The 10,533-nt window shown below is 36.7% G+C and overlaps 1 protein-coding gene across 1 annotated transcript in view; it reads right to left on the reverse strand.

Moving 5' to 3' along the window:
- Positions 1 to 2,474: 2,474 nt before the first annotated feature.
- LOC125044854 (sodium- and chloride-dependent transporter XTRP3-like) overlaps positions 2,475 to 10,533 on the reverse strand; it is a 99,487-nt gene continuing 91,428 nt past the window's right edge. The window contains exons 16-19 of the mRNA XM_047641816.1: positions 8,118 to 8,238; positions 7,455 to 7,597; positions 6,225 to 6,315; positions 2,475 to 6,031 (exon numbers count right to left, since the gene is read on the reverse strand). Of these exons, the coding sequence (XP_047497772.1) occupies positions 5,936 to 6,031; positions 6,225 to 6,315; positions 7,455 to 7,597; positions 8,118 to 8,238 (451 nt within the window). The 3' untranslated portion in view covers positions 2,475 to 5,935. The remainder of the gene's footprint in view (positions 6,032 to 6,224; positions 6,316 to 7,454; positions 7,598 to 8,117; positions 8,239 to 10,533) is intronic.

Here is a 10,533-nt window from a genome sequence, read left to right on the forward strand (position 1 = left end):
TATGATTATTGTCAAATTATAATTTATTCAGGCAGGAAATGTCATTCTTATATTCTTACTGTTATTATTAGTGTTAATATCAGTACTATAACAGTATCGATTAAAGGAAGTGTATATATTTACAAAATCATCATTCTTATCGTATATTGCTAAATCTTATCGTCAAACCCTATAGTGATGGTAATGTTATCAGTAGTAGTAGTAGTATAAGCTATATGCTATTACAAGAATCAGTATTCTAAACCGTTTTTTTTTTTTTTTTTTTTTCATTAGGACATTTGTTCCAGTTATAGATTACATGAATTTGACTTCCTTTTTTCATGGAAACTTTTATTAGAGTGATGTTAATTTTGGTATCTGTCTTTGTGGAAAATTTCATCAACGAAATTTCGCAATTGCTCTTTTAGGCTTACTTTTCATCCTTTTATATATTTCTGTATATCTACAATGCGATTATGATAATGATAGTAGTAGTAGTACTAGTTGTAGTAGTAGTAACAGCAGTAGTATTAGAAATAATCATAATACAATAATAATAATAATAGTAATTATAATAATAATAATAATAATAATAATAATAATAATGACGATGATGATGATTACAACAATAATGATAATAGTAATATTAGTAATAATGATAATAATAACAAAAATAATAATAGTGGTAATGTTAATCGGAATGATAATATTAAGAGTCATGATAATAATAATAAGAAAAATGATAATAAAAGTAATAAGAACAATAACTTTAACCATAGTAACAATTTTAGTAATGATAATGATGGTAATGATCAAAATCATAATACCAAAGTTAGTAATAGGATAACTAACAATAAATGTAATCTGGTTATGATAATGTTGACAGTGGTAATGATGATGATGATGATGATGATGGTAATAATAATAATGATGATAGCATAAATAATTAGATTACCAATAAAAGTAATATTGATATTAACAAGAACAACATTAATACTGTCAAAAGCGTGATTGGAATAGTAATACCAATAAAAAACATAAACTAAGTATTATCGATAACAAAACATCAATATATATATATATATACATATATATATATATATATATATATATATATATATATATATATATGTGTGTGTGTGTGTGTGTGTGTGTGTGAGTGTGTGTGTGTGTGTGTGTGTGTGTGTATGTGTATGTGTGTGTGTGTATATACATATACATTATGTATATGTGTATATGTATGAAGTTTTTGTTTATTTATTTATTTATTCATCTATTTGTTCTTTTCTTCATAAAGTGATATCGATTTGTTTCCCTTTAATCTTTATTTACTGTATTTTTTTTATTGATATTGATATTGTTATTGTTATTATTATCCTTATTATCCTCATTATCGTTGTTATTATTAGTATTATCATACTATTACTATTACTGTTGTTTTCATTATTACTACTATTATTATTATTATTATCATTATTAACGTCATCCTCATTATAAGAATTATTTTTAATTATTATAAGTATCATAGTTATGATCATTACTATTATCATTATCATTATCATTATTTTTATCATAATCATCATCATCCCCATCATCAGAATTATTCTTATTATCATCACCATTTTCATTACCACATCCTTACTACTATCTTCATTATAATCATTATTGCTGTCATTATTAACATCATCATAATTACTTTTCATTAATCATATAAAAATACCAATAACACCCAACGAACTTTCAGGTAGCTCACCCAGCACATTTATTTGTTCATTTTTTATCGTTGTGCTTGATTTAATGCAGATATCTTAGGGTAATTAAGTATGTTGCATCGTGACGAAAAATGAAAATGGGAAATTTCAAAGATATATTATTAGCTACGATGAAATATGTATAGCTAATAAGTGATTTAGTTGTCTTTTATTTTTATATTGTGTTTTTGGTAACAACTGCATATAATACTAGCGTTATAAGGATTTTGGCTATGACGATGGTAACAGTCACGGCATGATAATAATGACAATAATAACACTGATATAAAGTTTTGGAGATGATGATAATGATAATGATACGATCAATGCTATTCACTTGTTATATTGGTAATGAATAATAATAATAACGGTGATGATAACATTAAAAAAATAACTCGAATTTGGCTTAACCAATGACAATAAAATATCAAAATAAAGTCAATAATGACAATAGTATTGCCTATAAAAATGACAGTAACATTAATTGTAAAGGTAACAACAAAAATAATATCAGTTACCCTAATTATGACATACAAAATCATGAAAATATGATAATACCAAAAATAATAAGTAATGATTATATCAATAGTAACATCTATTGAAGAAAACCTAACATTAGAACAGGGAAAGGATTTCTGATGACTGAATGGGAAAATCTGATTATGGTGAAATGAAATAATACTAATAACAATAAGAACGTTGGCTAATATAGGTGAAAATTTGATGATAAAAATATAGATATAAACTGATACTGTAATCTTTACTGATGTCTGCTGCTCCGGGAAGAAAACTCAACAATAAAGGACATATGAAGTATATATGAAAATATGGTAATAAAAACAATAGCAAAATAATAACTCTTTACTGCTGTTCATCGCTCCGGGAGGAAAACTCAGCATTGAAATAAAGGACTTAAACGTAATTGGTTTTATTATTACTTTCACCTAATGAAGCTTCGGTAAGGAATGAATATACAGTTTTGTACAACAACAGACAAACTTCCTGTAATTCATAACTAATTTCTTCGATTTTAATCACAGAATTGGAGTTCTTCCTCACAAAGAAAGAGAGGAAAGATATGGATCTGTTTTTTCTATCAATATCCTTATGGTAATATATATATAATTAGTTAGCATTACGGTATTGTGAACATTGGAGACCATTGTCACTGATTGGGAAAACGATATCAATTTTAAAATATATCAGTGTTAAATTTTACAGTTGCTGTTCGTGAAAATATTTTCTATGTACATTGAAAACCTTAGCTTTGTCCTTAAAAAAGACCTCTATACAATACACAGTGTAAAGCAACGAGAGGAGATCAGAGCTCGAAGTGAGAGGCATTTCAGTTTTTTATTGGTATCAAATTACATGTTGAACTGGATTATCTCATAAGTTCACATTCCATGGCCATTAGGAGAAAAATATAGATTCTCATTTAGTTCAAATTCTTATAATTCTTGAAGCTATTAAAAAGTTGCACCTGCCACATGATCACTCTTCAGTTAGGAGTGTATTGGAAGAACTTGATTTCGTATATATATAAAAAATAATTAATAGAAAAAACTTCGGCTCCAAGAAAGAAGTTATCACAGGTTTTTTTGTTTAAATTTTGTAGCTTCGTTCAGATACTTGAAAGCTTGGTCCGACCATAACCGCAAAGGTACTAAAGTACTTCTTTTACCCTATAAAAAAAAACCTTGTCATGACCTTGCACCTTTCCTACGCCAGCCTCTTTATAGCTAAAACTTTTTTTAACGCCACACGTCTTGTCTATTTCCTCTTCCTAACAAAACGAAACCAAACTATTGCTTCGCCCCGTTGAAAGGAGTGTTTTACACGCTCTAGGTACCACGCATACAAGCGAGGTTCCTTGAAAGATGTTGCTCCTCCTGCTGAGCCCATTGACACCGGCAACTCAATGCGGTAATTTGGTAGTCAGTCATGTGAAGGTCACAGACGGAATGGCACGTTTCCCTTATAGAAAACAAAAGGGGCAATTTCCCTTCCTTGATGAGGTGGATTTATCATAATTGGCCATCTTCTTGTGTTTACTCAAGAATCTTTCGAGGAAGTTCGCGAGAGATACACGGGGCTTCGCAATGGCTTGGTCTCAGCCGTAAAATAAATCACAAATAATTGCATAAGGACAGTGATGACTTAGACGTTATATTATTGCGTATCTACTCACTGAGCCATCACGCTGGGCTGCTTCACAGGGCAAAGAAAAAAGGACACTAGACAAAAAAGAAATAAAGTTGTCATACTTGCTTTTACCACAGTGCTTCAAGAGGGACCTCAATCCTCCTTTGCATTAGAAGTATAGAGTGCAGTGGAGAGGGAACGCCAAAGAGAGGGCTGCAGTGAATCAGGAATACTAGATCATACCAAAGAGAGGACTACCGTAAAGAAGGAAGTGTAGACGACAGAGAGAACTGCCTGAAAGAAGGGGAAATTATTGGAAGTCAAAGCAGGTCAAAAGGTGAAATGACTAAACGGAACTAAGGTGCCTTCATATTCGTAAATACTTGGACAAGACTTTAAGATGAGTGCCAATACGCTCTCAAGCCTTTGTTGTATAGAAATAATTACTTCTCTGTGAATAGGTGAGGATATGTTTACATCCTCCATTCAAGATATGTCTTGTTATCTTGTGAAAAGAGAGTAATATCACAAAATAATAATAATAATAATAATAATAATAATAATAATAATACATCAGTAAAATACAGTAATAAAGTGCTTTTGATCATCTTTTCTCGATGAACTTCCCAGCGTAATGTTCAGCATGAATTAAAATATTAACAACTTCACAGCATAAGTCTACTTCTACGACACCCACCATTCATGTATACGTACAGTATATACATATACAGTATACAGTTTACTTCTTTCTATGACTATACATCGCTCTACGTTCATCGGTAAACATTTATGAAACATTCAGAGAAATTTCTTTAAAGTGTATAACAAACAGTTTGTCAACATATTTTGGCAACCAACTGTAATTAACTGTCATCGATAACAATCAAACAAGCAATAAGAGGCACTTTTAAACTTAGGGATATTTTATATATATATTTATATATATTTATATATATATTTACCGGGCGAGCCTATTTTTACAACCCCCTGACGGCGCTGGTGTTGGAAAAGAAAGTCCAGAAGAGAAAGCTGGTAAACCTGGAAATCCTTCGACAGTTTGAGCAAGCGATTGGAAGGTGAATGAACTCCTTGACTGTTCTTCTCTCGGCGCTGACCCTCCGCGAGCTCTTCCGGTGTCTACGGCAACTGATGACTTCGAAACGGGGGTAGAAGGAAGGAAGGAAGGGGGGGGGGAGGGGAATGGTAGGTGGGAGGAGGGGTAGAGGGATGGAGGATAGGGGAGAGAGAGGGAAGAAAAAGGAGAAAATGAGAGAAGGAGGGGAGAAGTAAGTGAGAGAAAGTAAGAGAGAAAGGGAAAGAGGGAGATAGAGATAGAAGGAGAAGGGTAATATATATACGATCCGCAAGTCACCAAAAAGTGACAGAAAACATATGTACATTTCTTTTAAGAAGAGGGAAAAGTGGTCAAGAGTTGCTTAGCCTTCGATGAGAAAAGTTAAGAAGTTCTGATTTTTAGCCTGTATACAAATCAGTGAACTTGTAATAATACTGTAGTGTATTGTCTAATAGTACAAAAATTCATCAAGACTTATTAATCACTTATAGATTCATTGTTTGGATGAGGTCCATAAATTCCAATCGTACCAGATTTTATTTTTATTATTACCATTACTATAAAAAGAAAGTTGTAAAGAACGTTGGTTGTTTTTCGTTTTTACTTCGGATGACTATAGAGATAAATCAACAACTATTTTAGAAATCCATCTTAAAGGGATGCCAGAGGAACCTCAGTTTCTGTAATTACCAAACAGCAAAATATAAAACAACAGGAAATGTTAACTTTGTAAGCCGAAAATAATGTACAAAGCATAAAGCCTCGACCAGATATTATGCAAAGACGTCGCTGTAATGGGTCGGAAGAGGCGTATTACTGAACAATAACCATTCTTGTTAACACCTCTGAGTCTACGATCAACCATGCTCTACCAGTTTATGATGAATCCCCATTGAAAACTTTACCTAGGCCATTATATTCTTGTCCGCTGCCCTCCAGGTGTGGCAGTCTTGTGTAGTTTGTCCTCGCAATGATTCCGTTTTCTTTAAACGTCTTCTTTGGGCGGAGCTCCTATTGGACAACAGAGGCCTTCGAGCCCGTCGTCTCGCATGCAGAAGAGTTTCCTTTCGATGTTTGTGACCTGAAAAAAGAATAAATGGGTAAAGGAATGAATGAATGGTTGGGTGTATGAACATAATTACATAATAATTATCAAGCACCTTGTATCATTTTACAAGGTGCTTGTGGTCAAGAAATTCTTGGTTCATCCCCTCACAATGAGTGTAGTGATCAGTCTCTTAAGCACTTTCTTTTGAAGCTCGTAGCACACTAACCTTGTGAGGGACGATGGTGTGAAATTCTCTCAGTTCCTCCGCTGGGAACCAGGCAGGCTCTTCATCCTGAATAACGTGGAGGCCGCACAACCTGCAACATTTTAAACCTGTTACTGAGCTTCCTCCCTTCACGTAAAAACCGCTTTGTTGTATATAAACATGTGTGATTACCCCTTGATGAATCACAATTCCAAGACAATCTGTTTCCATTTCTTAAGTCTCTTCTTAAAGAAAAAGTCTTAAGAGATTTCAGCAGCCGTAAAATGGAAGCACGTACAATGTGGCACCGATGGCAACGAGAAAGGTACTCTGCAGAATTCTGAACCGCGAATGGTATGGCAAATGAAGATAGATAATACATTTCAAGTGAAGATTGGACTCTTTGATTAGGTGGGCTACTGACGAAATGGATATGAATGCCAAATCATTTTGAAAAGTTACGAAGACGAACATACAGGACACACGATGGGCTATAATTAAGTGGTTATTTGTTAGGTAGCTAAAGCAAACAATAAAAATGGTGTCTGCCTTCTTTTACTGTACAATTTACTGTTTATTATCAAAATTATAGCTAGCAATAGACAATGGCATACTTTTATTTATAGATACTTGATATATAACGTAACCATAAAGTGCCTGTAATAAAATCCTTTATTAAAATCTGTATTTAAGTCTTCTTCTTCTTCGCAGATGGTTTATAGGGTCTTACCCAGTGGTTTCATATCCTCTTACCTGTATTCACTGCGATTCATGAGGAAGAAACCACTCCCATATTACATAGAATTACGATTTTCGGGAGTGTGCTTGCAAACGTGGAAGCAGAACCGGATGGACATGGATGGTAATGGTGGAAAAGTCCATTATACATACTTTGAAGTTCGCAAAAAAGGTATGAAAAGAAAAGACAGTGAAGTAGCACTTCTTTCATATAACACTTAGAATGAATATGAAAATCACACACACATATGTATATAAATATATATATATATATATATATATATATATATATATATGTGTGTGTGTGTGTGTGTGTGTGTGTGTGTGTGTTGTGTGTGTGTGTGTGTGTGTGTGTGTGTGTGTGTGTGTGTGTGTATGTGTGTGTGTGTGCATTATACTAAAAAGATTTGGTAACCAAAAGTAATCTAGTATTCAGCTTTCCCATGCAGCTTACCCACAACCAATATACTAAAAGCACTAGACTATCCCTCTCTCTATCTATTTCCCCCTGACCTTGTGAGGGCGATTCCGGGTATCCAAAGGGCAGACACGAGGACGAGGACGGCCACGAGCCCCCACGCCCACGTCGGCCACGACTGGAAGGTGACCTCGCCCTCCGCCGCGTCCCAGGCCATGTACTTTGAACCGTTCACCACCTGCCAGGACAGAGCGGGAGATAAGGGACGTTGATGGTTCATGGGCGGGATCATAGTTATTGATATTATTGCCATTGTTGCTATTATTATGTCAGTAATAATCAGCAACACTATCATCATCATTATCATCTGTGTTATTGTTATTGATGTTGCTATTATTGAAATTGTTATTACTCTCATTATTATCATCATCATTATTGTTATTATTATTATTATTATTACCATATGTTCATGTTATTATTATTATTATTATTATTACCAAATTTTCATGTTATTATTATTTCATGTCATATTATATTATTGTTATTATTATGAATATGAGTATTGTTGCAAATATCATTACTGCTATCATTATAGTCATTATCCTTCCATTATTATTGTTATCATTACTATAATTATTATCAGTACTATTATAATCATCATCATTATTAACATCAGGAGACGACACCCGTGTAAGTACATCAACGAAGACTGCATATTTCACCCCACCTGTCGATCACCTCAACCCGCGTCCTCTCACCTGCTTTATAATGGAGGAGGTAAGAATCGTGAGCATGACCGTGGGCGAGATGTACTTCCAGCAGAGCAACCAGAAGGGGCCGGGTCGTCCTCCTGTCATTAGCTCTATGTCGTCGCTGAACCTGAAGCGTTTGCAAAGGTATTTTAGAGTAAGTATTGTAGATATGTGAGAGCTACAGTAACGCGTGAATTTACGAATAACCAAGTATGTTATCAAATGTATTACATATCCTCCCATATATCATTACTGTGACATATAGGAGGATATGTAATACAGAGGAGCCTGCTGATCTCCCCCAATCTTCTTGGAGAAAAGAACCTACAAGATTACCATGGTCGTTTCCTTCATGTATCCTAGTCATCACCGTGATCTTCGACACCAGACATGGCGCAAAGATGTCAAGGTATCTCATGGTTGAACTGATTCAGCATCCGCATGCTACCAGACACAGGTGCAGATGTTACAGTTATTAGACGATGACCCCTCGAGCAGCCTGCATCCTCCTCCGCCAACGACAACTCTTACCGCAGACGGTTCTGCGATGGCACCTGCTCTGGGTACACTACAGGCTACCCTCACTCTCGGCAAGCTTTCATGCCCTTTCACGTCTTTTACTTTCATATAGGCACTGTCAAGAATTGTCTATCAATCTTCAGCGTTCCCCAAGCCAATTCTTGAGGTGAAGCATGTAAATAGAGGTGTTGCCTCTAACTGCCACCACGTCACCTTTGGCAGAATACTTCCTACGAGAATTCAAGGACGTGCTGGTTTCCAAGGAAGAAATGAAGTCAGCTCCACTTAAGTCCATGACGGGTCTTCCCATGAGGATCCCCCTCATGGAGGATGCCATCCCATCAGCTATCCACACACCTCGTCAGATTCCCTTTGCATTCCAGAGCCAGGTCAAGGAAGAACTGGATTCCATGACATCACAAGGCATCAGCAGGTGATGCCCCTTCAGTCTAGTATCACCCTTTCGTCGTCGTAGGAGGCAAGGACAACGGTGTACTTATCATCATTGACTTCTCAAAGCTGAGCTACCACGTCAAACGCCCTACTTACCCATCCCCGACGCCTTTTGATGCCATCCGCACCGTGTACCCGAAGGCTCGTTACTTCACTACTGCTGACGCCCTTTGTAGATACTGGCAGATGGAGCTTGCAGAAGAGAATCAACACCTATATTCATTACACCATACGGTCGATTTCAACACTGCAGAGGACCGATTGGCTTTGCAGCTACTGGTGACACCTTTTGCCTTCGTGATGATATGGCCCTACAAGGAGTCCAGAATTATGTTAAAGTAGTTGACAACATTCTTCTATATGATGAGAACTTTAGCCAATTTGTGGTCGCCGAACCGTTAGTGAACTACTGTGGATACATTCTCTCAGGTGAAGGCATCTCAGCTGATCCAAGTAAAGTCAGCACCATCAAAAGCATTCCAGCTCCTGGCAATTTGACTGACCTCCGCTCAATCATGGGTCTTGTCAACCAGCTGGCAGAGTTTAAGCCCGGCATTGCCACTGCAGCTCAGCCCCTCCGTCCCTTACTGAGCCCTTGGAGGGCATTCATGTGGACTGTTGATTACAAAGAGGCTTTCCATCGTAGCAAGACAGCTCTCCTGTTCTTGCACCTTTCCACCCTGGCCTGCCTGCCATTCTTCAGACTAATGCCTCTCATTTTAAGGGCCTTGGTTGTATTCTCCTACAGGGCCATGGTCGTGGACATCTGTGTTTAGTCCAGTATGGTTCCATTTCCTCACTGATGCCGAGACTCGCTACGCCACCATTGGACTTGAGATGCTGGTTGTTGCCTGGGCCATTTCAAAGTATCGGATGTATCTGCTGCATCTCCAAAATTTTACCATTTTGACTGATCATCGACAACTTGTCCCAATCCTGAATCACTTCTTTGGATGCTGTGGAGAATTCCCGGCTCCAGAGCCTGAAAGAAAAGATTTCACCCTACATCTACACTGCTGTGTGGCGCCCTGGTAAGCAACTCTGCATTCCTGATGCCCTGTCTAGATCCCTAGTCAGCCACCCCACACCAGAGGATAAACTCTTATGTGTCAATGCTGCTGCACACCTCAGGACTATCATGGCAGTGAATGTCGTCATCTCTTCAGACGAGTCCTCACTACAGGATGCTGACAGGACTCTTCATATTCGTTCTGCAGCAAGAGCAGACCCTTTATACACTTGATATGACAGATATAACCCTTCATAACTCTTTGCTCCCATTATGGAAAATACGGACGACCCATCAGCAGATGGTGACCTAGTCTTGTATGGAGCAAGTTATAGTCCCTGCTGCTCTCCGCCCTTGCCCTCTTACCCGCCTACATGACAGTCACAGAGGTGTGGAGTCTTCTGTCCTGGTATTGACTCAGACATCGGCAGAACATCGGCC

This window comes from Penaeus chinensis, chromosome 36 (genome assembly GCF_019202785.1).
Source record: "Penaeus chinensis breed Huanghai No. 1 chromosome 36, ASM1920278v2, whole genome shotgun sequence".
Lineage (NCBI taxonomy): Eukaryota > Metazoa > Arthropoda > Malacostraca > Decapoda > Penaeidae > Penaeus > Penaeus chinensis.